A 27,803-nucleotide genomic window follows, 5' to 3' on the forward strand; every position below is an offset into this window, starting at 1 on the left:
GTAAATGATAATTTGGATCGGTCAAGTGGTGTAGATTTTTTTTTTATTACAAATCTGATCATTAAAACTTGACATTTTTCCTTAATGCGTCATTATGGCTATTATACAAATACATTTTTTTTGCCTATAACAGTTGTTGAGAGACTGAGAGAGTACGTGATTTACGTCAAGTAGCCTGGCACTCAATCTGGTGGCTATTGGGTTTCCCCTTGCCACCGTCAAATAAATTAAAATAAATTTTGATATTATAATTTTATTTCATTATTTTATATATTTTGTCAAATAAATTTCGTGTTTCCTAAAAAAGCTTCTCCAGATCCTCGAAGGGGTTAAAACCCATGATTTGACTAAATTACTCGAGGCTCATGTTTCTTTTTTTTTAAGCGCAAATATACTAAAGATTTTAGTGCAAAATATACTAAATAAAACTGCATATAGAATAAAGTATAAATATTTTCAGTGTTCCAATCAGGTCGAATAATATTCAACGCAAATAAAATTATGATTATTTAAAGCAATTAATTATTTAATTGTATACGTATACATATGTACATATATCAAATGACAGTTCTTCAGAGAGAGTAGGCAAATATTAACATTACTTCATATCATAGCTATTTAAATAAACTAAAGGTTAAAAGTCGGACATATTACATTTATTTAATAAACATATTTACATAAATAGGCACACAAAATATTTTTACTTCCATATGTTAAAGCAATGCATTATGAATAAAAAAATGTATGTAATATAGTAAAATATTGCAGATACATTATTACATTTAATTCCTAAAATAACCCTTTAAAAATATATGTCATTTAAAGTAGAATCAAACATCCTCTTATTTTTTTTGATTAAAAAATTTCGGCCATTGGAAAATTCCTTTAGTTTTGTGTTGATGTTGGTTTAATCGACAACAAGGTATCAAATATTATACAAACTACTTTAACTACAAATATTTTTAATTCTTTCTCCATTAATCCTTAAGTTGTTTTTTTCTTACACTACTCTTTGTAAGGCTCAAAGAAATTTCTTTCTCTAATTGTTGCGTCAATGATAATTTTTTAATTTCTTCAATGGATTTCAATGATTTAATGGAGTAGCAAGGATCCTTAGAATTCGTCGAGCCATTGAATAATCATTGAATAATCTTTCCCCATTTTGCATATTTCTGCTTTTGAAGAATAACTAAAAAAACAAAAAATTCTGAATTATTCAATATTTAATCAATGACATCAATGTTTGGTTTTTTCGATTATATTATATCTCTTTAATTGCGTGTTGAAATTTTGAGCTTAGCTCATAATTGATATTTTCTAATTATTTTACCCAAAATTTTAAGGCCCCTTTGGTTGTCAATAGTAATCGTAAGATAATTGTCAGTAACAGCTGTTTCTGCTTCACAAAAACAATATTAAAAGTTTTTGGATTATCCAAAAATAAAGCCTTAGATCATTTGCATTTTGCGTATTTTTTTATCAGAGCGGATTCTAAGGTCACCAAAGCAAAGATAAAGCCGCCGACCGGTTAGAGTAAACGCAAAAAAGTCATTCTAATACTTTTGATCTTCCGAGAAAATGTGCATATTTTTAACATCTACCACGAACACCTTCAGAAAGGTTTCATATCTGAGTGTCTTTTTTTATTACTTAAGCATATTTTCGTGATTTCCAAACCTTTGTTATAAAATATTCGTACAAATTTAATTTTATATAGTAAAAAATGCTTTATTACATTTCTCGAGAAATGAAAATTCTCGATTTGCAAGTTTTGAGAAATAATTCTCGAGTAAAAAACACTAGTGGTGAGTGTAAGATACAAGGACGTCATTCGTGGAGGCATTTCACTCCCCCCTTGAATTTGGCCTTTTTGGCCTCATTTGAAATACAATGTATTTTAATAAAATCCAAATGATAAAAAAAACAACGATTGTGATTGTTTTTATCAATGTTTGGATTGCCCTCCTTCCTGGAAAAAGTTGGAAGGACGTCAAAAAAAATCTAAAAAAAAAAGGTATCCCGAAAATATTTTTTCAAATATATTTATCAGTAAATTCAAATCAGAATAAATTCTTACTAGTAAAAATATATTATATATGGAAAGTTATATTTTCACTAGCGAAGTTTAAATTCATTTTTACTAGTAGATATATATTTCTACTAGTGAAAATGTAAATTGATAGGCGCTGGTAAAATTATATGCTGCTCTATAAAGTATATGAAATTCAATTTGACAATCGCGAAACGTATATTTGCTGCTCAAATCTAAGCCTATTCTAATTATAGTTTTAGAACTGTTATTAGGTCAAGTCCAAAATACAAGAGAGTAATAGAAAATCGCAAAAAATGTTAGTCATTTAAATACTTTCGATCTTCCGAGAAAGTATGCATATTTTCAAACATCTGACACAAACATCTTTGGAAAGGATTCTTATCTGATGTCCTATTTTATTACTTAAACTAATAAAATAAAATGTTAAAAATTTGTAAACAATTTTTAGTCATTCCTAGACTCCTATTAAAACCTTCTAAGAAATATTAATATTAGGCATGAACAAGCCATTACTTGTGCAGCATTATATAAAGGGCAGTGGTTGTAAACATTTTAAAAATATTTGAACAAATTTAATTTTATGTAATAAAAATGCTTTTAGTACAAATTTAGTTTTATATAACAAAAAATCTTGATTTGACATTTTTCTCGAGAAATTCTCGAGAAGAAACACCAATTAAAACAAATTAAACCTTTCTATAAAATATTATATCATATTCGGTTCCTAGTTGTTATTTTTAATAATGCAAATATTTCCCAATAACGCTCAATTGCGATTTTTAATTACCTGCCATATTTATCTGAGAAATGGACACAAATGTGTTTTTAACCTTTACTTAAACAAAACAATAAAAATATTGTTTTGTTTAAGTAAGGTCCAACGGTATAGATGCAAATGCTTAAGAACTATTAATGTACGTCTGATTGAGTACTCATAGCCAATCTTTGCTTGCTTCGCTGATAAATTCCAATTCTTATAAAATCTAAGGAAAATTAGATAATTTATTATTATCTAATAAAAATCATACTAGACTGTTGTTTTCGTATGCTAATATATATGATCTAAAATAGAAAAGCTGTTAAGGCACTATCAAGGCACTGACCGTACTCTTTGTATTTGGCATCGACCTTTTTTTAAATGATTTCAATTTTTTTTAAATAAATGTTTTTAAAAAAAAACAACGAAAAAAATCTTTCATAGAAAGTCCAAAATACACATACAAATCAATTATTTGTTGCACTTTTAGCACTTGACACTAATTTCTTCACAACGATTACGAGTGATCCCCAGTATATAATAATTAATATTATTAAACATTATTTTTTTTGTAGATGTTACCTTTTAACTACAGTTTTTATAATTTAACATATATTCAAATTCGATTATTATATAAATATAATTCCAATTGATCATCACGTTTAAGGTTCTCCTAGATTTAGGAAAAATGTCGTAATGAATAAAAAAAATCTAGCTAGATTATGCATAGTGATATCTATTAATTGTAAGTTTTAATAATAGTTTATAATTGAGAAAATAGTTGTCATTAATTTACAAGCTTGTCGCAGTGCATTAGTCTAACGCATGTTATGTTGGTAAACGTAATATTTACATCAATAAATAATGTAATAAAGTCTATTATATAATTTATGATAAGTGATATTATATTTTACTACATAAATAGAGTTTTTAAAATAAAAGCTTTTAAATATGTAGCAAAATACATATACTATATCTATTATAAATAAAGATCAGGGATTAGATTTTTGATTGAAAATCTGTTTAATAAAAGTTGAACTCAAACATCTCATATGATTACTTTGTTTAAATTCCTGTTGAGAATATATTAACTTTGATTTTTAACTGGGAATTTCAAACACATATATATATGTTAGTGCATACAGCCTGTATATTATATAATTTATAGTAAAAAAAATATCCGTAACTATCCATTGTTTGCGGTTAAATAATTAATATTTACGTTTACCATGTTTATTTTTGCTCTTCGCTGACCTAGTATTCGAGTTCGGAATTCACTTGCCACATAATAGATATCAATTTTAATATAATACCCACTTTCAATAAATAAATTAGATTTTACATTATTTCTTGGAAACTTACCTTGATAATAATCCTTTGTTGTTACATGCCACAATTATTTTACTTATAAAATTCATAATAATTACAGTGCAGCATTTCAACGAAAGAATCCATTGTTGTTTTGGATTTTTTGTGATAAATTATGTCAGAACCATGTCGATGTCAAATCCGTTTAATTTCAATCAGCTTTCATCGCAGCTAATTTAATGCTCGATTATATGTCTGGTTTTTCCGGTTTTGCTAACTGTATTTAACAGGAGATGAAACCTGAGATCATTCCTCATAAAAGTGCATCAAATCGCATAATTATACAATTCCATTTAAGTATTAATTGAATTATTTTAATCAATATAATAAATATAATAATAAAATATTACTTAACAAATACTGTTTTACATAATATATAAAATACAGTTTCATTACATTAAATGCATTTAAAAAAAATTAATAAAGGGTAAATAACAATCAATTTCATTCATAATAAAATAACTAAATACACAAATATTTTTAATCATAATATAATACAAGTGTTTATTTATCTAATGAACGTTTTATGCATTAAAATAATTGACCCAGAAATTATAATTATATGATAAATGTGATTTATGTGTTCTTATAGAACTTGATATATAATATTTTTAACAAATATTTATAATACAAATCAGTGAATGAATGAATAAGTGAAAATGGATACACATCTCTATTTAATCCTGTTTCATCTACTGGTAAGTGGAATTTTTCATATTTTATATGTATTTTTTTGACATGTCGAAATTTCGTCAATTTCCTAATTTCTTTTTGCCGAATTGAAATACGCCCTTTTCCGGCAGTGTCTCTTGATGTCTCCGTAAAGTATTACCTTCGTCTTGTAGATTTCCATCAAGACTTTTGACATTTGGCATCGAACGTGATATACTACTGATATTATTTATGAATGTACCTCACGGTAATTTATATCATAATAATAGGAGCATCGGATGTTATTTATCGTAGCAGAATTTGACCAAATAATACACATAGTTCCTGTCTTGGATATCTTAGATAGTTTACCGAAGTATTTTTTTTTTTTCAACATATCTATAAACTAGTAACATATATCTAACTATAAGTCCTATAAATAGACTTTTTCGAGGAAAAAATGACACAGAACTTATTGTAGTCGAACATTCAAAGAGAAGCAAACGTAATGAATAGAATATAATATAATTAAATAATCGATTTCCTTGTATTGTATTTCGTATATTATATCTAACACAATACATTATCTTCTGAATAGAATTGTAATGAAAATTCTATACTTAGATTATGCTGACACTCTTTTTGTATAAACAATAAGTAATATTTGAGCATTTTATATTTCTGTCAATTTTATAATATAAACACACTATTTTTTGCAAGTATCCGTGTACTTCATAAGTTTCCTAGATACATACTAGATAATTCCATTTAGGAAATCTGATACATTTTTACTTCTGCAGATCGTCCCAGGAACACTTATAAACAAATTCACATCTCTACTTTTTTGTTTTCTTATACCTATCTACTCTTAAATTATTATTATATTTCTAGTATTAAACCTATGTAAATATTTATTTATTATTGACATACTTTAGTAACATATTATTTTCTAACTTACATATAAATATAAAAACATTTATCTTCAATATTTCTTTAATATACAACCATTTCAATATTTTAATCATACTTATACAACTAGTACATCTATTTTTACCATTAAAATAAATTATTAAAATGTATTTTGTCAAAGTAATGAAACACGTCTTTGAGTTCTTACTCATCACTTAAAAGTAAGTTATATATTCTCTTGATTTATCATCAAATTTTAATTGCATCATTATGAAACACTAAATTCCAAAAAAACGAACAGATTCACTGCCAAAAAATGACAAAAATTCGCATCAGTTCCGCCTTCACACGTGTATTCAATTTTTTTTTTCCATTACGATGAAAACCAGATGCGTGCTCTCCAAATTGCGTTATATTTATAATCATTTATTATTAAACTAAGAATGTATTTGTAATTTCCGTGAATAGACTTTCTGCGTTGTTTTTTTTTACGTTGAGCTGAAAAAATCTCGACATTTTCCTAACGATTTACTCTCTAGTGCCTAAATAACTTGTAAAAAAACTTTCTCTCTCGCCCGATTCGATCCAAACTTTTAACAGAACGAGCCCGTTGTGTCCGAGGATAACCAGAGCGAAAGATTCGTGATTGAATGGCGAATATATATAATATTTTAGACGACCTCGCCCCAGTAATTTCCAACAACGCCAAAATGAGGTCATAACCAGACTCGACAACAATCTAGTATTATATTACACGTAAATATTATATTTGCTCGATTCCTGGCTGTGGAAAATAAGGTCACGAATCGAATTAAATTTGTGTAAATTTTACTTTTTTCGTACGATAGCGTGGCGTGATGATACAATCGCTCGTTGGCGATCACGCTCGTAATTTCGGACCTCGCTCGAAATGTACGGGGAAATAATAACGCAAAAAAAAAACGACGAGGGCACGCAAAGTTAGCGCATTGCCGACGATAAGCTGGTGACGTATTTTTGAGCTTTCAATTCGTAGATTAGGCATAAAAAATACGCGAGCTTTTAAAGCTTCTAAATCCACGGCGTGAGTTGTTTAGTTTAAGCAAAGCGCACTTTGCGACGAAAGCTCTATTATTGCGGTGTGTGGGGGTGACCATAATATCGAGCAACAATGGGGCACTTATTTAGAAAGCAATGCCAAGTAAAAGTATCGAGCTTTATAAGATAGGTAACGATAATATATTAAATCAATGGTTTTCATTGTAAACAAGCTTTGTTTTAATCTAATGAGCATTGTTTTTTATTGTATATAATACAATATTTCAATAAGTGCAACTATGCTTTAAATGTAATCATTTATATACAGCAATATGGATTATACTAGGAAATTAATAAACGCTCTTCATTAAAGTTTAATCATTATAATGTAAGCCTAATAAATGAAAGCATTAAACTAAGGTGTGAACACAAAAGCACGCACAACAAACATTTGCAAATGTCACGACAATTAGTAACCATAAATTATTTCGATATACTTCTGTCTACCATTATGCCAAAAAAGTCTAAGGTATTTTAAAAACAAATAGCTTTTGTAAAGCATTTCTATTTATATTTTTGATGATATTGCATGCATACAAAAAAGGGCTATCAGGTCAATCTTCTTACTCATTTTTAATTTATATTAGAGTGATGGATATAAAAATGAAACGTTTCCGGATTTTTTTTAAATGAATAAAAGTCACACCGATCAAACATGTATTGAAAATGTTAGACAAGGCACTGTTTAATTAGCATCTGTTGAGAAGTTTAATATAATATTCATAATCACCATTACATGCTTTAATGGACCAGCAACATAATCTTCATCCACGTCTTTCTACGGTCACTATCCCTTAAAGCTTTTTAGAGGCAGCAAAATTGTTCTTTGATTAAATTATAAAATCCAGGTCGACAAAGTACTGACGTTCATAAAACATCCGATGGTTTGTCACAAACTTATTTTACAAAAAATAGTTAACTTTAGTTTATTGTATGGATTTGTAAATTGTTTTAGAGTTACTTCAGTAGCGGCTGTCATTATGTGATGTGCTGATTTATTTAGTCACAAATTAGGCAATTTTCTGGAACACTGATGTGATGGCGAAGAGGGCAATATTCATTCTTTGCTGAACTACGACTGAACGCGATGACCAGCGGGGCCTCGCCCGCCGATCATTCATATTATATTCATGCTTTTTGCTTTGCTTTTTTTTAAACTAAGCAACATCTGTATAATTAACATTTTCTCATGAGTTATGTGAGCTAAGGTATTCGTTGCTATAGTGAGTACTTTATTTTTTTTTTTTTTTGGAGTACCGCAGGGATCCAATTTAGGTCCTCTGTTCTTTTCTTTCTTTATCAATGAAAAGCATGAAAAAATTCGGAGCTAATAATACGTATTATACACTAGCCCCCAGCCTGTTTTAAATTATTTGGACAAATGCGGATTCGCTGTCTTTATAAAAAGACCTAAAGTCACTATGGAGATGATCCATCAATCTCATTAATAAATACGGCTCTCAAAATTTTCTTAAAGCTTAGGCGAAAGTGTTACAATTGAGCAAGTATAGAGATTTGGAGCTTATGGCGGAGTTGTGTGACTTATTCAATCAGTTAAACGCCGGTTACTATAAAATATCAATACAAATATATATATTTTATACTTATCTACAATAAAAATGCAGGTATCAGTATCGGGGGGCGTTGTAAAATTCCAAAGAGTCTTATAAACATACAATACAATTATGAAAATATTTTCTCTCTGGTCTCTGGTTCCTTGTGGTCATCTGAATTGAGTTCAAGAATATATTCAAATGTCTTTGTTGAGTAAGTGCTGTAATACAGTTGTGAAAATAATTTCTCTCTTGTGGTCATCTGAGTTGAGTAGATAGAATCTGTTCAAATAAGTGCTATTACTAGATGTCAATTTACTTATACATGTCTTTGAAAGAAGCTTATATAAATATGAAAGCTTACTGTTTACTAACATAACTTACTATTGAAAAAACGTAGGTGACCTTCCAATTATTACAAAGAATACGTACAACAGTGCTATTTGATGTGAGGACAAGACATACATATGTCACATAAATTATAAAGGTTTTTATGTTTTTATATTTATTATATAGTGGGCTCATTTTTAGGTGTTCCTTTATTATGATTTCACTCATGTTTTATTCGGCCAAACCTTTGTTAATCTATGTTTCAAAGGGCCGTTGTTAAATCTTCTACAAAGATTAAATACGCACATCTTGAAAGATTGCAATAAGGTGTCGAGGATGCTCGTCTTTGTTATACGAAGCGCGTGTCACGCGTTAATACGTAGCATCTTTCCATTGTAATTACATTGAAACGAAGTATTCCTTGTTGTTGAGGGAGATACAGATGAAATTTCTGAGATATTTTTATAAAATGTAAATATAGTTCTTATCCGTATTTATATTATTTTACACTTTTGTTGAAAGCATTAGATTTAATATATTGCATTGTTGCCATAGCGAGTATTAAATGAATTATATTTTGAAATTGATAAGAGGCGGGGTCAAACATGCTTAGCTGTAGTCACGATTGCGTCCCTTATTCTTAACCATCGCGGTAAAAACGTCAGCGCTCAAAAACAATATTTTTCCATAAGCCATCCAAATATTTCACAAATTAAATGTAATAAAATGGTGTATTTAAGTGTATGTTAAAATATTAGCTGATCCGTAACATATGTTTGGATACAAATAAAAAAAAAATATAAGTATTTATAAAACTTCTTTTAAATACTATATTTGAAACAGCTAGTTTTTAAATACTAAAATGCCAGTATTTTTATAATAATAATTTAATTTAATTCATATGTAATACTTTATTAAATCAAACACTAAAAAATGTGAAACAATAATCGTAAAAGTAGTAATAAATGATATTTTATGAATTTTTTCTTTGCTTTTTTATAAGTTTTATTTTAATTATATATATTTTTTTTATTATTTAAATAATACAATTATTGTTTTTGGTCATCGTGACGCATTGCGGTAATTTAATTTAATTTAAATTAAATAAATTGAATGAATAATGAATAAATATAATGATTATTTCTGAGAACTATTCCTACTAAATATGTTTGCTTTTAATTTAATATAAAAAATCAATAGCAATATATTTTATATACACATATACATATACTAAATAGTTATTGCGTCTTTATAAATATATTACCCTCTAAGATTATAAAAATACATAACCCTTTATTAATATATTATTTAAATACGTATACCATAAAATATTTTTATGCTTTCCAGAAATTAAATTCTAAATGCAGATATTGCAGGTTCAATTCCTAATACGATCTGGTATTTAATCGAGCTATAAATTATCGAGGATTTACCGTCGTAGCGCCAAAGTCACGCTTTCGCCTTTTTTAACCATGAAATTTACTACCCTGCAGTGTCAGTCCTCGAGCTTAAAGCTTAGACATTAATGTGTTATATCGCTATTGGATTAATTGCGGTCATACATCACAAATTACACCACACGTTCATTGAATGCACTTGGGCGCTATCTCGAGTCGTTAATGAACGTTCAAAAGTAGCATAATCCTGTTTTTGTATATCTTGTCGGACAAAATGTACAGTTGGTCAATTTTCAGTTGAGCTTTCGATTTAATTGCGTTTGTGTGCTTTGTAGAACGCCGCCCTTGTCGGAGCTTGTTTGATTTGCAATTTTATCAGTGGAAACGGCTATTTCGTTGAAGGGTTTGATAAATAGAAAACGGACGGGAAATAAGGTCACAATGAGTTTACTGACAAAAAGTGGGATACAGAAGTATATAAGTCAATGTTTGCATTTAATTTATATTTATAATCGTTATATAATGTACTCTTCTAATGTGTTTGCTTAATATTCTATTTTTTTATAATTGTATGCAAAGTTTAGAATCAATAATAGTATATTTATATAATATAAGGCATGTCCACATATTGTAAATAATTTACGATTATGCAATGTAAATTATTTTTCATTGCACCCAAATTTTGATATATATTTTTAATTTACACATCAATAAAGTGCATTTTTATGAAATCTAAAATACATATAAATCAGATAATTCTTAATATAAATAAGCTTCGTCGATGCAGATTGCCGCTTACAAAATTTAATTAAATTAAATTAATATACTATTGATTTAAAGACCTAATATTTTTATTAGGATTTTTATGTAATATTTATAAATAATTACAAATCGATATTTTAGAAAAATATATTACAGTTAATACAGTGGTTAAAATAATATGTTAAAGATTTATGAAATCTGTCCTTTATATATTTTTAAACTTAGAACCAAACAGTTTAGCAATATCTAATATAAACGCAAAAATTACATTTTTAATATAAATACAATTTATTTATTTTCGGAATGCATTACATCTGAAAACTGTTTTATTTTTTTGCAGAAAATTTTGTACAACAAAGTTCTTTTATCAAGATAAATTTTTTTGATAATAACTATTCGATTTTAGCTTCATTATCGTTAAAATTACATGATTTTTATTATTTATTTTCGTTGCCAAAAAGTGGCAATTTAATATCCAATGGTGGACGATAATTTATTTAAAGACACATTAATTTCAGTGTTACATAAATACATAATAAATTCATTAGATTCTGAGAAATTTAGATGAAAATTAGGAGTTCCAATTAATGTTTAATTAGTTTAAATTATATGGATATATTTTTTATTTATAATAGTAATAATTCAACATTTTTGTAATGATGCCTAATTAGACATTTCTGTTATTAAGATACTGATAAATTTGCATCTAAATATTTTAAAATTATATGTATATTAGAATAGTATATCTTAAAAGTATATGTATATTACAATAACATGTTATTGTATTAATACAAGGTTTCTTAGCTTATTGGTTTCGACACGAAATTGGTTTAATTTGCATATTGTGTGGATCAAGAAGTAATGAAACAATATATTTAATCAGAGGCACTAGTATTTTACCGTACAAGTTAAATATATAATATAGACTAAAAAAATAAATACTTCATTGAACATCAAAAAATATATTTTTGACTCTGGCATGCAAAAAAATATTGTATGTTCTTATTGATTTTATATTATCAATAAAATATAGTTTTACTAACTTGGCCTAGATTTATAATTTCACTGGTCAATATCAGTGAAACTGTATTTATTCAATGCGCGAATTATCATTTTAAAACATTTTATCTTTAACAAATGTGTCGCCATACAAATATGTTTTGAAAATACGATTTAACTTATAGGCGCTAGTGAAATAGTATGCAACTCTAAACTATCGTTAAAACGCAATTTGACAGTTTCAAAACTGTCAAACCCAAACCCAACTTAAATAATCTTAAAGTGAATTAATATTTTTACTAGTGTAAATTTAATTTCATTAACTCAGAAAATTACAAAGTATCAAACAATTGATTTACAAGTTCACTGTTTCGTATCAGTGAAACTGTATTTGTGCACAAACATTATCAGAGATTCACTGAAATATCACATTGTTTGACAATATTTTGTTATGCCTGCACTTCACTCTCTGGAAGTTGGCCAAAGTTGGCCAAGGGCGGAGAATATAATGGGTTACTTCGGTCAAGTTCAATCTAAAATCTCTCGGAAGTTGTCTGAGGTTACCGAGAACGAGCGGTAGAGTAATTTCGAGCGCTTCCGAACATTGTCGGCAAACGGACCGAAGTCAAAGAAACCTAAGTCGGAGCTGCTCTTTCGAGCGCGAGCGGAGAGATACTTCCCCTTTCGCTCTCTCGCGTGTTAAGTGACGAGAGTGAGAGGGATAATGATTTGGTTTTTTGTAAACTGAGATAGAACGAGTAGCTCGGTGCAATTTTAGTATGCGCGTAGGCGTCCTATGGTCAACACGCATGACGAGCGCTGCATCGTGGTCACGTGGTCAAGCTATACCATATGCTTATCGGGGACTTCAACAGACTCTTACTGATATATTTGAATATTTTAGGGCACCAAAAGAGATTAATTATATTTTTGATAGTATATTCTTCTAACAGATATCGTTATTATATTTTTTTCATATAAAATTAAATAATTAGTGGTACTTGATTTTGTTAAAAAAAATCGTTTCGAATATCCTTATGTATTTTCCTAGTTCGGTTTATATAATTCTTATTTAGAATCGACGGCAACAAATTCTAGGATAGTCACAAATGTGGTGTTCGTATTCTGAAGTATCATTTTTATCTTATGGCATTTTGCACAAGCCGACAAAGATTTTGCGTAAATTGAATATTTACGACCGAAAATTTTTCACTGATATTGTATTGGTGAGTGATTTTATAATTATCAGTAGAGTAATTTTTATAATATGACAATTTAAAAATTGCGATTATTTGGCACATTTTTCGATCGCGCGCAAATATGCCAGCTGTACATGACAGCAGCCGCCGTGCGTACATCATTCACGCCCGCCGTCCGGATGGCATATGAAATTTGTGGCAGTCTGGCCGCTACTCGGAAGTCGGCGACCTCGGCCGATTTCAGTTGAACTTCGGTTAGGACAACTTTCAGAGAGTGTAGTTCAAGCATTACAATACTTAAAATAAAATAAGCATAACCTAAACGTAACCTAAAAAAAATTAAAAAATATAGTTATTCTTAGAACTTTTATTTGGTCGAGTTGGGTTACGTTGATTCTTTTAGGTTATGTTTGCGCTTGGTTATCCAAGCCTAACCTAATGAAAGCTGTAGAACTTTTATCAGGTCAAGTCTAAAATACAAACTAAGCCAAATGCAGGCATTATTCCCTAGTTTGTCTGTATTTCAATAATACATTATGTTTTAAAAATATGATAGCTATTTTTACCGATATTACCATGGAATTATAATATAAGAGGGCTCATCAAAGTATATTCAAACTGAATTTTGATCAATAGGAGAGCGCAAAAACAATTATCACTTCTCAGAAGGCAAAAATTCACGTCAAAAGCAATAAAATCGTGTCGGCGCCGTCGCAGTGGGATGGCGACGGCACGATTTTATTGCTTTTGACATGGATTTTTGACTTCTGAGAAGGGATAATTGTTTTTTGCGCTTTCCTATTGGTCAAAATTCAGTTTAGATGATCTTTATTCGATTCTCACTCATAATATTGTTTTAATAAGTCTTGAAATAAACGCTTGATAATCGAGCGTTTTCAGCGCGATGGCACGATTTTATTGCTTTTGAGCTGGACTGAAAATTCACTATATGACAACACTGAGCAGAAAATAAAACACGACTAATTATCAGATAAATATTAATGAGTAGATATGTTTAATGATTTTTAATGCTTAATTAAAATTATTTAATATTATTTCTGAAAATATGTCGCAACTGTGGCTAATTTTTATATTTATTTGTAGCATAGAAAGGCTACATATTATTATTTATTCAAGAAATTATATTACAATGTTAAAAATATATGAAGTGCCATTTTTGTAATGAGGCTCGGAATCATTGTTTTTCCAGGCGGCCCTGATTGTAATATTTATATTTATAAAATATTTTTCATGCACAATTTTAGTTCAAAATTCATTTTTTTAATCACTTATAAAATAGACGCTCACTACTTACTTACATCACCATTACCTAGGCAACAAAATAATTGTTTGGGAAAGGTCATACGCACCGTTCCCGTCGCCACGCCGCTCGTTCAATGGCTCTCGAGCTGCGCCCTCCAAATTATATCAATCTATTCGTTTCGCGCATGCAATAAAACCGCAATTAATCGTGCCGAATTCGGAAAATGACGCAACTTTGCCGAATTTCACACCAAAAAGTGCATTTGTCCACAGTTGAATGGCACAATGGTCCAATCGCGCGCAAGTCCTAATTGAGAGCGGCGTCGTTCAGAGAGCGTCCTGCGTGTCATTCATGCGGTCAGTATCATTGTCGATGGACGTTTATGGTCGTATTGACATGCTTTATCGACATCATTGTCGACACTCTGTGACCAATGTGGCATTCTCCACTTAATGCCATTATTGGCCGATTCTGATAGCTCAATAGAGCGAAGGGTGGCGCGATTATCAACCACCACTAAAATATAAATACAAATCTGGATAGATATATTAAAAAATATGGTAATAACTTATTATCCACAACCAGTTATTTAAAAATATTTGATATGCAGCATCCTTGAAAATACTATATTATAATTTCACGCGGTTCATTTATACTTAAAAATAAAAATCACAAACTGTCTTAATTTTTCTCAAACAGCAGTATAGTTTAAAACCTCTACAAGTAAACATTTCTTAGAATATTTGTAGACAAACAAATAAACGTACAAATACGTTTTCTATTTTATAGAGCAACAAAAGATTTTACAGCTTCTTGTGAGAGTTGTTATAGTGCAATCTTTGTAACAATGTTATATTGCTGAAAATGTTTATGATTTTATATTTATCGTATTATTAGATGTTTTATTTTCTCTTTGCGTCTCAGAATTTATAACAAGTTTCTATAAATAGTATTGAAAAATCTATTGAATCGGCTCCTTTTGGCATTTAATGCATCTACTATCATTTGGATGAATCTGCTTTTTAACCAATGATAAGTGGCCCAATCGGGTCACCAGTGTCACATTCTCCAATATATTTATTTTTAAGATTAGTATAAAAATGTGCATTATATATTATTTTAAAACTTTATTTTGAATCAGTTGCAATTTATAAAAAATAGTATTATTGCTGTGTCAATTAATTGTTTGTATGAAGATTTTATTTTTTGTGGTAACCGCATTTTTTCTATTAAATTGCGACGTAATGGCCACAATGGCACGAGTCATTTAGAGCCAAATTCCATTATGTATTTATTAAATTTAAGAGTCCAGGTATAAGCTTAGGTATTAAACGCTACATTTCCATTCTACGTTACTGCCCTATTTACTTTGGAAAGGCGGTTTCAAAGTTTGTCTACGTTTTGTAAATATAAGTTTTACTTAGGTTGATTTTAATTTTCCACCTCTAAAAATATTTATTTAGGTCTTAAAAAAACTGTAATGTATTCGCGATTAGTTTAAGATCGTAGGCACTCGTTAAAATCACTCATATATCATATATAAATAATTTTAGGATATTATTCTTATACAAGATAAAGTGAAATTGCAGTTGAAATTCTACGCGGTATAAAGTGTTCATTATTTAGTGAAACAACATTGCTTCTATATAAGCGTATGTAGTAGATAGTCAGGGGTTTTGTATTTGTATAGTTTATGAATCAAACTGTGTCGAAAGCTTTTACTATATCTAATATTAAAATACCCATACCCTGTTTCATATTAAAATTAGTGCATATATGCTTCGTCAAACTATTAAATTGATGTGTTGTTAAGTGATTTTCGCAGTTAATATGTTTGATTTTAATAGACGGTAAATTCATGGGGCGAAAACTAATCGCAATTGTAGGATCCTTATTGGGTTTTTATCTTCGTTTTTAATGAATGTAAAGAAGTTGAGCGCAATCTTTGTATGCACTAGATGCCGAAAAAGAGAACAGGTTAATTCATCAATCAAGTTAAGAAATAAATAAAAATGTTTTCTAAAGGTGTTATCAATCAATTTTAAATGTAGTTTGGACTTTGTATATTTATTTATTGAATATACCTCGTATACCTTTAATGGTATAAAAGAGCTTTTCTATGCATAATAAATTTAATCATTTAAATGCATTGTCTAAAAAAATCGATATAAAATCATGATATTTTAAAATTTTTGATATTTACCTAACAACTTTTCCCAAAAATATCTTAAGTACGTGTATTATATGTTTTTTTCGCTGAAAATATTAACAAAAAAAACATTGAGAATCGATAATTATATTTTATAATTCAACTTATACAAACATGGAGGTAGTGTTTCTTCTCGAGAATTTCTCGAGAAAAATGTCAAATCGAGAATTCTCATTATAAAGCATTTTTTTTATATAAAATTAAATTTGTACGAATATATTTAAAAAGTTTAGAACCACTGCCCTTTTTATTACGCTGTATAAGTTAAGGCTGGTTCATGCTTAATATGCATACTTCTTTGAGGTTTTAATATGGGTCTGGGAATGACAAAAAAAGTTGTTACATACAATTTTTCAGTCATAAAAATTTTCGATAAATTTGAGAACTGAAGTCGAGAATTCTCATTTCTCGAAAAATGAAAATCATCGATAAATCAGAATGCCTACATGGCGGCAATGGTGACACATGACAACATAAATCAACCCTAGAAAACATTTTATAAAAGATCTTTCAACACATAAAAATTTGACGGACATTAACAGACAAAATATATTCTTAAATTGTTATTTGATGCACATGAATGAAATCATAATTGAATATAGATTTTACTTTTAATGTATGAGCATATTAAGTAAAGCATAGTTTGTACAGTTTGTAAATCAAACCGTCATGATATACAATGTCAAAAGCTTTTTCTATATCTAACATTAAAAGGCCCGTACTTTTTTTTTCATATTGTATTTAGTGCAAACCATTAAGTTGATGTGTTGACGAAACTATAGGGTGATGGTTGTCTAAATATGCTTTAAAAATCAGTTCGATCTATTGTTAAATAATTATATTATTATTATCATAATTTGATATATAGCAATAAAATATATAAATGTAAATTAAATTATTTATTTTAATAGCTCGTATTTCATGCGAGAAAAGTAGGAGTTTGGGTTGCCATAATCAAGTTGTGTATTTATATTAATTTATTAATGACTATTAAGTGCTAATTTATCTGATCAACCATATTGTTTAACCCTTTAAATGCCAGCAACTAATTAGTGAGTCATCTGTTATTTCTCTTCATTAATCAGTATCTTATTTTGAGAATTAATATAGAATACTTGCTTTACTGATAAATTATGCTAATACAATAATCTTAATAAAATAAAAAATATTTTTTTTTTAATAAAGAATTAATTTGTTTTAAAAATATTAAAAAACATGGAAAAACTATAGCTTTTCATATAAAAAAGGGGTTAAAAATATGCTGTAGAAGATAAATTGTTTTTTATTTGTATTTTATTATACTAAATTACTTAAGATATTTACAAGATCTACTATCTAAAATGATAATAATCTGATTAAAATCTTGTTAAAATCTTTCAAAAACTTTCATATCTCATACCTTTCCGTGTCATTGTGTTACTACTTTACTGTTTTTCTTAGACAATTTACACTAAACAGTCAAGTCTGTTTTGTCAATATCTTAATTAAATAAAATGATAGCAAGGTATGGGACATGAAGTTTTTGACACAAAATCTGATTTAAATTAAAGCAGTTATTGTATATATTCTTAAAGTCATATAATTATATTCTAAAATTCATATAATTTTTGAAAAAGTTTGCAAATGAAAATCTATGTCAATAAATATTTTTTTATCATATCATATTTAAATACTATGGCTAATAACATTGCTCCTTTATATAAATGCGTGTTCATATTCTACAACAAAAAAAAACTAAAGGCGCACGTCTAAATATATATACTACATTCACTAAGACATGGTGTATGTTTTTCCGTTTTGAGATATAATATATTCATTATAAATAAAATAGTAAACATAAAATGATTTTGAACATTGCAATAAAAAAATAGTATTTTGTCGATGCAAACGTTAACATCTAATATGCATTAGCCACGTTTCACTGTGCTTAATACTTTTACACACAAAATTCAATTGCTTTTAAAACCACTGGTTTTTATAAATATAAAAAATTCCGATTCACTAGATTTCACGCACATGAAATAAACCAAATGTATAACATCGATTGTACTTGTACGAATAATAAAAACACATAATAATAATAATAAAACGTTATATCGGTTTGTGCCAGATCTACGCTTTTGGTCGTGCTTATGGGAACGTGTGCGTGTGTGAGTCTATGCTTACGTAAGTATATGGCGCTATTGCATACCCCATATTAGTTATTTATTTATTAATTTAGATTAAATTAAGACCATCAATTAATTAAATAAAAATATTATAATACAAAGATTTATTTCGATTATATAGATCTTAAACAGTGATAATACATATTTTAATTATAGTCAGAATTTAAAAATATGTATCTCTAGATCGCAAAGATAATGAAATAGTCGCCGCGTTACGGGATCATAGACTGAAATCTACTGCCGCGTTGAATGGGTTAATATATCGATTCTAGCGTCATCTCAGCTCTGAGACGTATACACCATTCTAACTGTCGTACACAGTACCAATTTTTATATTTACAAAAACTAAGTGGTAATGTAATGTATCTGTGTGTATTTCGCCTATTTTGGAAAGCGATAATTTGGCAGTATCTCGATAACAATGAGTCGCCGCGGCGGGATGCTGCCAACGAACATTACGCTACCAGCGTGAGGTAAGAAACTGTGTATTTTCGAATTAATACCCACAGCATGGAGCCCACTCGCGAAAATATGTATTTCGCGCCCGAAAGAATTTTATATTTGGCAAAGCACGCACTGCGGATATTTTATCGCGCTCGCTAATTAGGTATAAAAATTCTAATCGATCGTGTGAAACGCCAGTGAATTTTAGGACTGCGTAATGGAATATAAAATAAATAAAAATATTATGCAAAAGTGCCGCATAAACCTCCACCGGGGGTCATGGCCACCTGAACGAGGTTTCGCTTCTTGAGCTTTATGCTCCTATCGACTCAGTTCCAAAATAACAGTGGCTGTTGCAGTCGCGATCTTCTGAGCAGTGAACTGAAATTCGTTTTTCAGTACATTGGTAGTATTGTGGGCAATTGTTCATCCTCCCATTATGAAATTATGACTGGCTGCTTGCCGATTTTTACGACTTATATGCGCTTTCAAGCTTTCCATTGCTAGAATGCTCGTTTTGATTTGAAATGAAATTTTCTATACACGTCTATTAAATATTTATTATTATCATATAAACGTAAAATTTAATAGCATTCTTAAATTGTACTGCAGGAACAATCTATGGCACTAAATTCTATGATGGGACTTTCCCTTGCCCAACATAGAATTTAGTGCCAATAATAAGAAGCCCTTGGCGCTATTTCTGAAATTTCAACAAACTTATTTTTTTCACGTTTCTCATCAACATTGTTTTCTACTCCGTTAGAAGTCATAGTTTAAATCTAACAAATATATGGATAGATTTTTTTTTAATTCAAATACAAAAAATCTAGCCAAAGCTAAAAATAATATAATTGTATGAGTCTAATACAATTATATTTATATTTCTATGTAAATCTGTAGGCTAAACATATGCTAAATTTATTAATTTACTTAATAGGTTGGAAGGGTCCCGTTTTTCTATTTATTTTGAGAAGAAATTGTAAGAATAAAATATTCTCTTTGACATAATGTTAGTGGCATTTTGTAGCAAACCCAGCAGCTAATCTTTGCAATCGAATGCAACATTAAAATCGAAACAATAAATACTCTTAAAATCTAAATGAGATTAATGTCATAAAAAAATTAATCCGCATGTAGCTGGAAGTAAGTTTAATTTTTGCGCTAAGAAACATTCCATTATTTTCAACAATAACAAGCGCTCAATATTGTGAGGGATATTCACATTTTTTTCAAAATGTTATTTTAAAAGTGGGTTAAATCCAGATGCTCTTAAATTATTACTTGTCATGAAAATAAAACATGTAGAGCTCGGTAATGATGTTATTATACAATCGATTTTTTGTTCTACAAATAACGAAGTACAGAATGTATTTTTAGCAAATATAATTTATTTGTCACTGATCGTCGTACTAAAATAAATTCTCTCACCAATACTGTAGCAATGAGCGTTCATATCTTGGACGGACTGTAACTCTTTACAAGTGCTTAGTCTGACTGAAATATTTTAGCATGTTTTTTTAAGCTTAATTCTATAAAGTATACAAATGAATTATCGTTTTTAATTGCTCACTTGAGTTTTAAAAAAATATTGCAAAAATTTTCCAGTCTTGCTTAAGTGACCTTTATGTTCAGTTGCGTGATTATGGCCTTTATGTGTCGTTATAATTTTTTTTTAATATTATATGAACATTTTCAAAATGCCAAAAAAACGCGAATTAAATCTAAAAGAGCGAATATAATTTTATTGCATATATCGGAAGTTAGTAAACGCAATAATTTTTCACGACACGCTGTCCAAAATGCTTTGTTAATTTTAAACTTAAATTGATTAATATAAAAATGTATTAAAAACCTTATTTATTCTAAATTTGTTGAAGGGATATTGTTTTAAATAATCATACTTAAGTTTTTGTGACCCTTGGTGCGTGCGTCAAAGAAGCGGAGAATAATATCTTATTGATTGCGTAGTACCCAAAGTCAAATATTATGGCGGAAGCGTTATGTTCTGGATTGCATGGCAGCAGCAGGAGTATGAAACCTATACACTTGCGAGGGTACTATGAATAGTGATATTTATATTTTAATCTTGCATCCAGTTAAATAGATTCCATATATTTCCAAGTACAGACCACGCTATCATCCGATTCCAACAAGAAAACGCTTTATGCCAAGGGTTAGTTAGCGTCAAAGGGTTTGACGCTTTTAGGATAGCCTACACAGGCACCAGACCTAAATCCTATAGAGTATTTATGGGGAAAATTAAAAGAAAAGGTTGCCCAACACAATTACAAACCCAAGCTGCGAGAAAAATTGCAGATGGTGTGACAAAAAGGGTTGCAGCTGTAATTGTAGCTAAGGGTGGGTCTACTCAATATAAAAACATTTATATTTTCAAGATTTTTTAAGATATAACTCATATATTGGGATGCTCCATTATTAAGCCTGTATTACAAAAGTAGCTAGGAATCCTTGTCTTCTTTATGATCCACTATAATATTTTAATATTTATCTATCCAGTTCATTTTCACCTTATTTATTTTTTAATTTATTTTTTTTCTACGACATTATGTTGTCATTTCACGTTTCACAGTTGAGGTGCCTCGATTAATTATCAGAATTTTATCGGTGTTCTGAATCAGGATATTTTTACCATGAATACGACTTCTCCTTTATTTAGGCTTGAAACCGCCAATAACAGTGTACAGCGGAGTTAAGCAATCAAATTTAAATGTATCTAATAACAATATGCACTGTCGCACGACGACGAACGGCGGTACGCAAAGCAGTTGCACCTATGTATATAAATCTGCTACTGTTCTTTCAACACTTTTTATGAAAGATGTCAATAGTAAAAGAATCTGATATTATGAAATACAAATTATTGACTATGCATGGTGTTGAGTAATCATTTTACTAGACGACCCATTATGAGTCTTCCTTTTACGATTTTCACCTCACGCCACAATATAACTTGACAGCGTTAAATGTCACACGGTTAAATCATATTTATATGACAATCGAACTTTGGTTCTGTATTGTGTGCGTACTAAACGCGCATAGTTATCCTTGTGCCTAATCAACCAGGTGCGTACGTGTATCTAATAAAATGTGTAATAAATATCTCTCCATTCAATTAAGACGCTCTCGTAGAGATTTATTGTTAAAAAAAAATAAACGAGTTAATAGAGATGCTAATAGAAAAAAATCACAACCGATAATGAAATTCAATATGTCAAAACGCGTTTCGCAATAGTCGTTATTCATCTTTTGTAATTGACCACGTCTGCAGCACTGCGGTGTCTTTGTCTTTTTCGCCATGTTTGGAATTCCTGCGTTATTTGTGACGAGCAACCTTCGACCTGGTGAGGGAGTCCCAATCGGCGTCGATTCGTCATCCATGATTGCCTATCCGGCATCTTGACCTGACGCTATATTTTGTAAGGACTCCATTGTTGTGGAGCAATTTGCATAGTAATCGAAGGGACAGATTTGATCAATCATCGCATATTTTAAGTCCAACTATTTATAATCTTTAAATTGAAAGCAGCTGTACTCGACGAAGCATAAGTGACGATTAGGATCAGAAACGTACATACAATTTGTTTAAATGTAGAGCAAATTAGATTTTAAAACATGACAAATTTTACATTTTTTCAATAAACATCTTACTTTAAATGTATTATAACATGTTACATTAATTTCAGACAAATTAGTTATTTTTCGATTGCGTTCTATTTTGTTTCAATATGATACATGGGGGTTTTAAATTTATTTTCTATTTGCGAGATCAGAATTAGTGATTAATATACATATATGTATTATTCCGATCGATCATTACAGATTAGGTTTTCTTAGATTTTCCTAATCTCATGGATGGATATCGTAATAAATAGTTTAAATAAATTGAGCTTGATTGCGCATAGTGCCACTGTGAATTAAAAATACTATGATTACAGTTTGGTGTCTTACTACTTATTTAGTAGTTATTGATTGTGTTAGCCCAGTTGTAACGCAATATTTTATTTATTGCTATTATTAAATTTCTTAAAAAGATACTGTAACCACTTTATCAAATTGCATTGTTTCATTATATAGCTATAAAATAGATAGAGATAACTATTGTATAAATAAAAAAACTTCATCAACGCTCAAGGGGATTATATGTCACATATATTATAAATTGTAAGTAATGATAATGCTGTTAACTTTAAAATATTGCACACGTCCTAATAAGCATGTTCGCTTAAAAATAGATTGCTTCAAATTAAGTCATTAAAGTTTATCTTTTATCTCGCAAATAATGTATTCATATTATAATTTATTATCTACGTTCGTGGTTTATTTTTATTTGATCTGTATACATGTTTTCGATATAAACAATGTCATTTATCATAGTGTAACCGCGGGCCTTCCAAATTCAGGGTTGTTCAATAAAAATATAATTATGCACATTTAACACTCGGTTATATTTTATTATTCAGATTTCATTCGGTAATTATGTTTTTATCCAACAAAAAACGAGAATATTGTAGGCAGTACCACTCGAGTTGAGATTCTTGACCTTTTTGAATCTGGTCGTAAAAAAATAGAAATATACTTGAAAAATATTAAAATTTTACGAGTAATTAAAATGTATTTATTATTATATAATCTCAGCGTTAATTGCTTTCTAATTTATAATTAATATTGATTAAAAACTAGTGTGGTATATTTTTAGTATCTCTGGTAGTTAAATAAAATCAAATTAAAACATGAAATATTGAAGCGCGTTTCTTGATGATATTTCGGAACACAAAATTGTAAATTCTTGTACAAATAATTCATAAAAAAATCATAACCCAAATCTCTTGAAATGGGAAATGATAATAGACGAACTATTTTATATAAAGAATTCTTAAAAATATTTTTTCGATTTACTTATTCATAAAATAATGCTTGATTAAGAATCCAGTTTTAAGTACTCTGAAGAACACTAAATTATAAAAGTGAAATGTGTTTCTTATAATAAAACTTAGCAACCTATGAGATTTAGCAAAAATGCATTTTCTCTCGAACGTAATTCTGATATCTTAAATGCAAAATTCTCAGCTCTTCAGCTCATTTTCATCAAATAAAAATAATTTGCAAAAAGATACGACATTTCGATGCTGAAATTATCAGCAACCAGACTCCACAATATATTCAGATCAGTCTGAATGTAACAGATTTGTTAACATTTTCAAGTCATTGGCATTCAACAAAAAGTTTTAATGGCAATGTCTATATTATATATTAATAAACTCTAGAAATGATAAAATGTAGCCACAGTAACATAATAAAAGATGACTATTCCTTAAAGCAAATTAGTTTATCATAAAATCTGTGGTTCGAGAGTTTTCTCAGCAAAAATTAATATCAAATCTTATGAAAGATTTTTATTTACTTTAACTACCCTTTAAACATAACCAATATTTTCTAACAGTGATTGTGAATATATTGGAGAATTATTTAAAATAATTTAGCCGGCACAAATTTTTTTATGAATTGTGGTTAATTTTGTACATTTTCATAGAAAAAAAAATTATGAGTAATTTATGAAATTTCGGCAATTATAGCAGGTTTATTTTTATTTTGTTTGCCGTTTATTAGTAGTATTAATAGTATTTATAAATAAAATAAAGATAATAAAATAAATTTTGCAAACTAAAAATGTCATTTTTTAAGGGCAGGAACACAAAAACGTAATTCGTACGGTAGATATATAAATTTTAATATAGAGCTTTTTTAATAAATGATAAAGCAAAGACTGCAATTTTGCAAGTTTAAAAATTTAATTCATGCTGATACACGTTAAAATAAACTTTTGTAAAAGTAACCTATGGAAAGATATCTCAGCAAATGAAGATGATCTTTGTATAGCCTGTTTCTTTTAGTATATTATAAAAATACAGTCACTATCTAATCCCAGGATTCCACTCAATTTACAATACCTATAAATTCTGATAATTAAATAACAAAAAAAAAAAAAAAATTAATGAAGTTTAAATGTTACGATACACCTGCACTTGTCTCATGCAAGATCGCTGAATATTCGCGTTTAATAAATACTTTATACTATAAAAGCTAATATAACAATGTAATAAATTTTAGTAATTTCATTATTAAAAATAATTTAGTTAACTTAAATGATATAATTAAATATATGATGAAATTAAGTACAATACTTTAAAAAGATGATGTTGTAATATTCAACGATAATGTCCCCACAAAAAATCTTTTTTTTTTGTGATGTTATCGAGCACTCGCCATGCTCTTTAACCTTGCTCATATTGACTTGTACTTATGCATGTCATTACGATATATTGTAATGATTGTTGTAACATCATTTGCTCTATTTTTTACATATAATAAATTTAACATTAGCTCAATATAATGTCTATTCTTAAAAAATACTTTAAAACTAATTTATCAATTAAATAAATTAAATACCTAATGAATTAACTTTGTTGTTATAATAAGTTAGTTGACGAACAAACATTGTTTATAGTTCTATACCACAACTTTGTCGCTTGTCAGGATGACTTTAATCTCACAATCGGTTCAACAGATCACCGAAGCGTGGCCAAATCAGATGATCGACACAAATTCGTGGCGAGGCGTGCCCGGCATCTTCGACTGACTCAACCTTTGAGAATCTCTGACTCGGAGACAATGAATGAACAAAAAATGAATCGATTTGGTCCCCCGCATACCACATTAAAATTTCAATATAAATTCCGGAAGCCAATCAAATTCGGCATAATTTAACCTTTTTCGAAAGATTTCAATCTAGGGTGTTTACATTTGAAGCTTTGAAATTTCATTTCGCTAATCTGAGACGTCGTTTCGGCTTAGAATATAATAATAATAATGTAAACACTCCGTCAGATTGAATCTCGTCATGACACAATCCTGACATTTTGCAGATAAAGTAACAACAACGATCGACAGGGTTGAACTCTTACTATAATATAAATACGTATAATATGTTTATTTTATGTATTATACAATAAAAACCCTGCAAATTGTGCAATTATGAATATATAAACACGTGTCTTTTCTCGATGTTGTATTGTGTCATGTATCCTCAATGTCACCAAAAATCAAATGACTGTTTGGTTGAAGTGAAAAGCAGCTGCTTCCTCGGGCTTTTAAGTGTTGCAACTTATGACAGAAGTGTCTAAATTATTCAGTGTGGCAGTTTTCTGGCTCATATACCCTTAAAAATTAATTCCAATGCACCTTTTGGTCAAATTTACATATTTCAAAACTGAACCAGACTCTTTCTTGTCTAATACATATCTTATTAGACTGAATAAATGCGTCACGGTGATTCAAAATTAGTAATATTAGCAACTTTTAATGCCATGTTCGTCGCGTTCTAACGTATTTGGCACTGATCTTTCAGTGTACTTGTTTGTGTAAGATTAACTTTGTATTGGACCTTAATTGACGTAATGATTCATTATAGGGACATAAATTAATTTTTATACGTCTTCTGCGATTAATTTTATCGCAACGATTACAAATGATCCCGACAGGGTTTATCAAATTAAATTCAACTTAAAAATTACGCTGCCGAGAAAACCTTTATAAATTCCATGGACACAAATAAATAAATAACTTTTATGATAGAAGTTCTGCTTTTCTACTACAAATATTTTTTTAAACTGTGGATGGTCCCGATAATTACTTTTTCAATATTAAACTCAGATTTTTACAGCATTTTAAAAATTACACTAATTGGAACAAACTTTCTTGATACATACAAATAAAGTAATTACTTTTATGAGAACCTTTTAGCAAGTCTTCTGCGACTAATTTAATTACATCCCAAGATTTATTTTTTAATTAAACTTCGTACTTTTCATCCCGTTCCGTTCCCAAAATCATCCTGACAATAATAAAACTTAATTTATTGATAGATTTAAAAGACACTAATAAATCAATTATTTTTATGAGACCTTAAAATATTTTTGTGTCTTGAAAATGATATGTATTTATAATATCAACATAGTTTTTAGATCACATTAAAATTCTACGCTATTGAAATACTCAAGGGACACAAATATCTTTATATCTTAAGTCTTATGGAAAGTTTTTGCAACGATTATGTGTTGTCTTGATATTTTTTTATAATAAACTCATATTAAATTCATGTTTTTTTGCGACAATTATGGATTGTCCCGATATTGAAATTTTTTAAATAAAGCTTAGTTTTGATCATCGCGTTTAAAATTACGCTAATAAAAAAAACTTCGTTTATGAAAAGATCCAGAGGACACAAATAAGGCAATTAGCTTTACGAGACAAATAAAGCGAATCTTCTGCGATTAATTTAATCGAAACGATTATGGGTAGTCCCTAAAATAATTTATTATAAATTTAGATTGTTTTTTTACATCACGTCAAAAAATACACTAATAATAAAAAAAATACAATTTTAGCCAATCTTTCGTTACTAATTTTTTTGCAACGATCATGTGTGATCTCGATAGTGATATTTTATTATTATACTTAGTCTTATACATCATGTTAAATATTTACACAATGAAAAAAAATCGATCATTCGTTCAAAATTCAAAATCCAAGATATATAATATTCGTAAATTTGATTCACAAAAATTACCCGATACCGAACC

General features: G+C 28.9%; 1 protein-coding gene across 5 annotated transcripts in view; it reads left to right on the top strand.

The window, feature by feature from the left end:
• Positions 1-27,803, top strand: part of loh (thrombospondin type 1 domain containing lonely heart) — a 263,706-nt gene that overhangs the window by 197,108 nt on the left and 38,795 nt on the right. For 3 of the 5 annotated variants that reach the window (XM_088194949.1, XM_088194950.1, XM_088194951.1), the window contains exon 2: positions 4,771-4,876. The exons of the other annotated variants lie outside the window; for them this stretch is intronic. In XM_088194949.1, coding sequence (XP_088051075.1) covers positions 4,838-4,876 — 39 coding nt within the window. In that variant the 5' untranslated portion in view covers positions 4,771-4,837. The remainder of the gene's footprint in view (positions 1-4,770; positions 4,877-27,803) is intronic. 5 annotated transcript variants of the gene reach the window in all.

This window comes from Plectrocnemia conspersa, unplaced genomic scaffold, assembly GCF_051122295.1.
Source record: "Plectrocnemia conspersa isolate PC_06_02 unplaced genomic scaffold, ASM5112229v1 ptg000010l, whole genome shotgun sequence".
Classification (NCBI taxonomy): Eukaryota; Metazoa; Arthropoda; class Insecta; order Trichoptera; family Polycentropodidae; genus Plectrocnemia; species Plectrocnemia conspersa.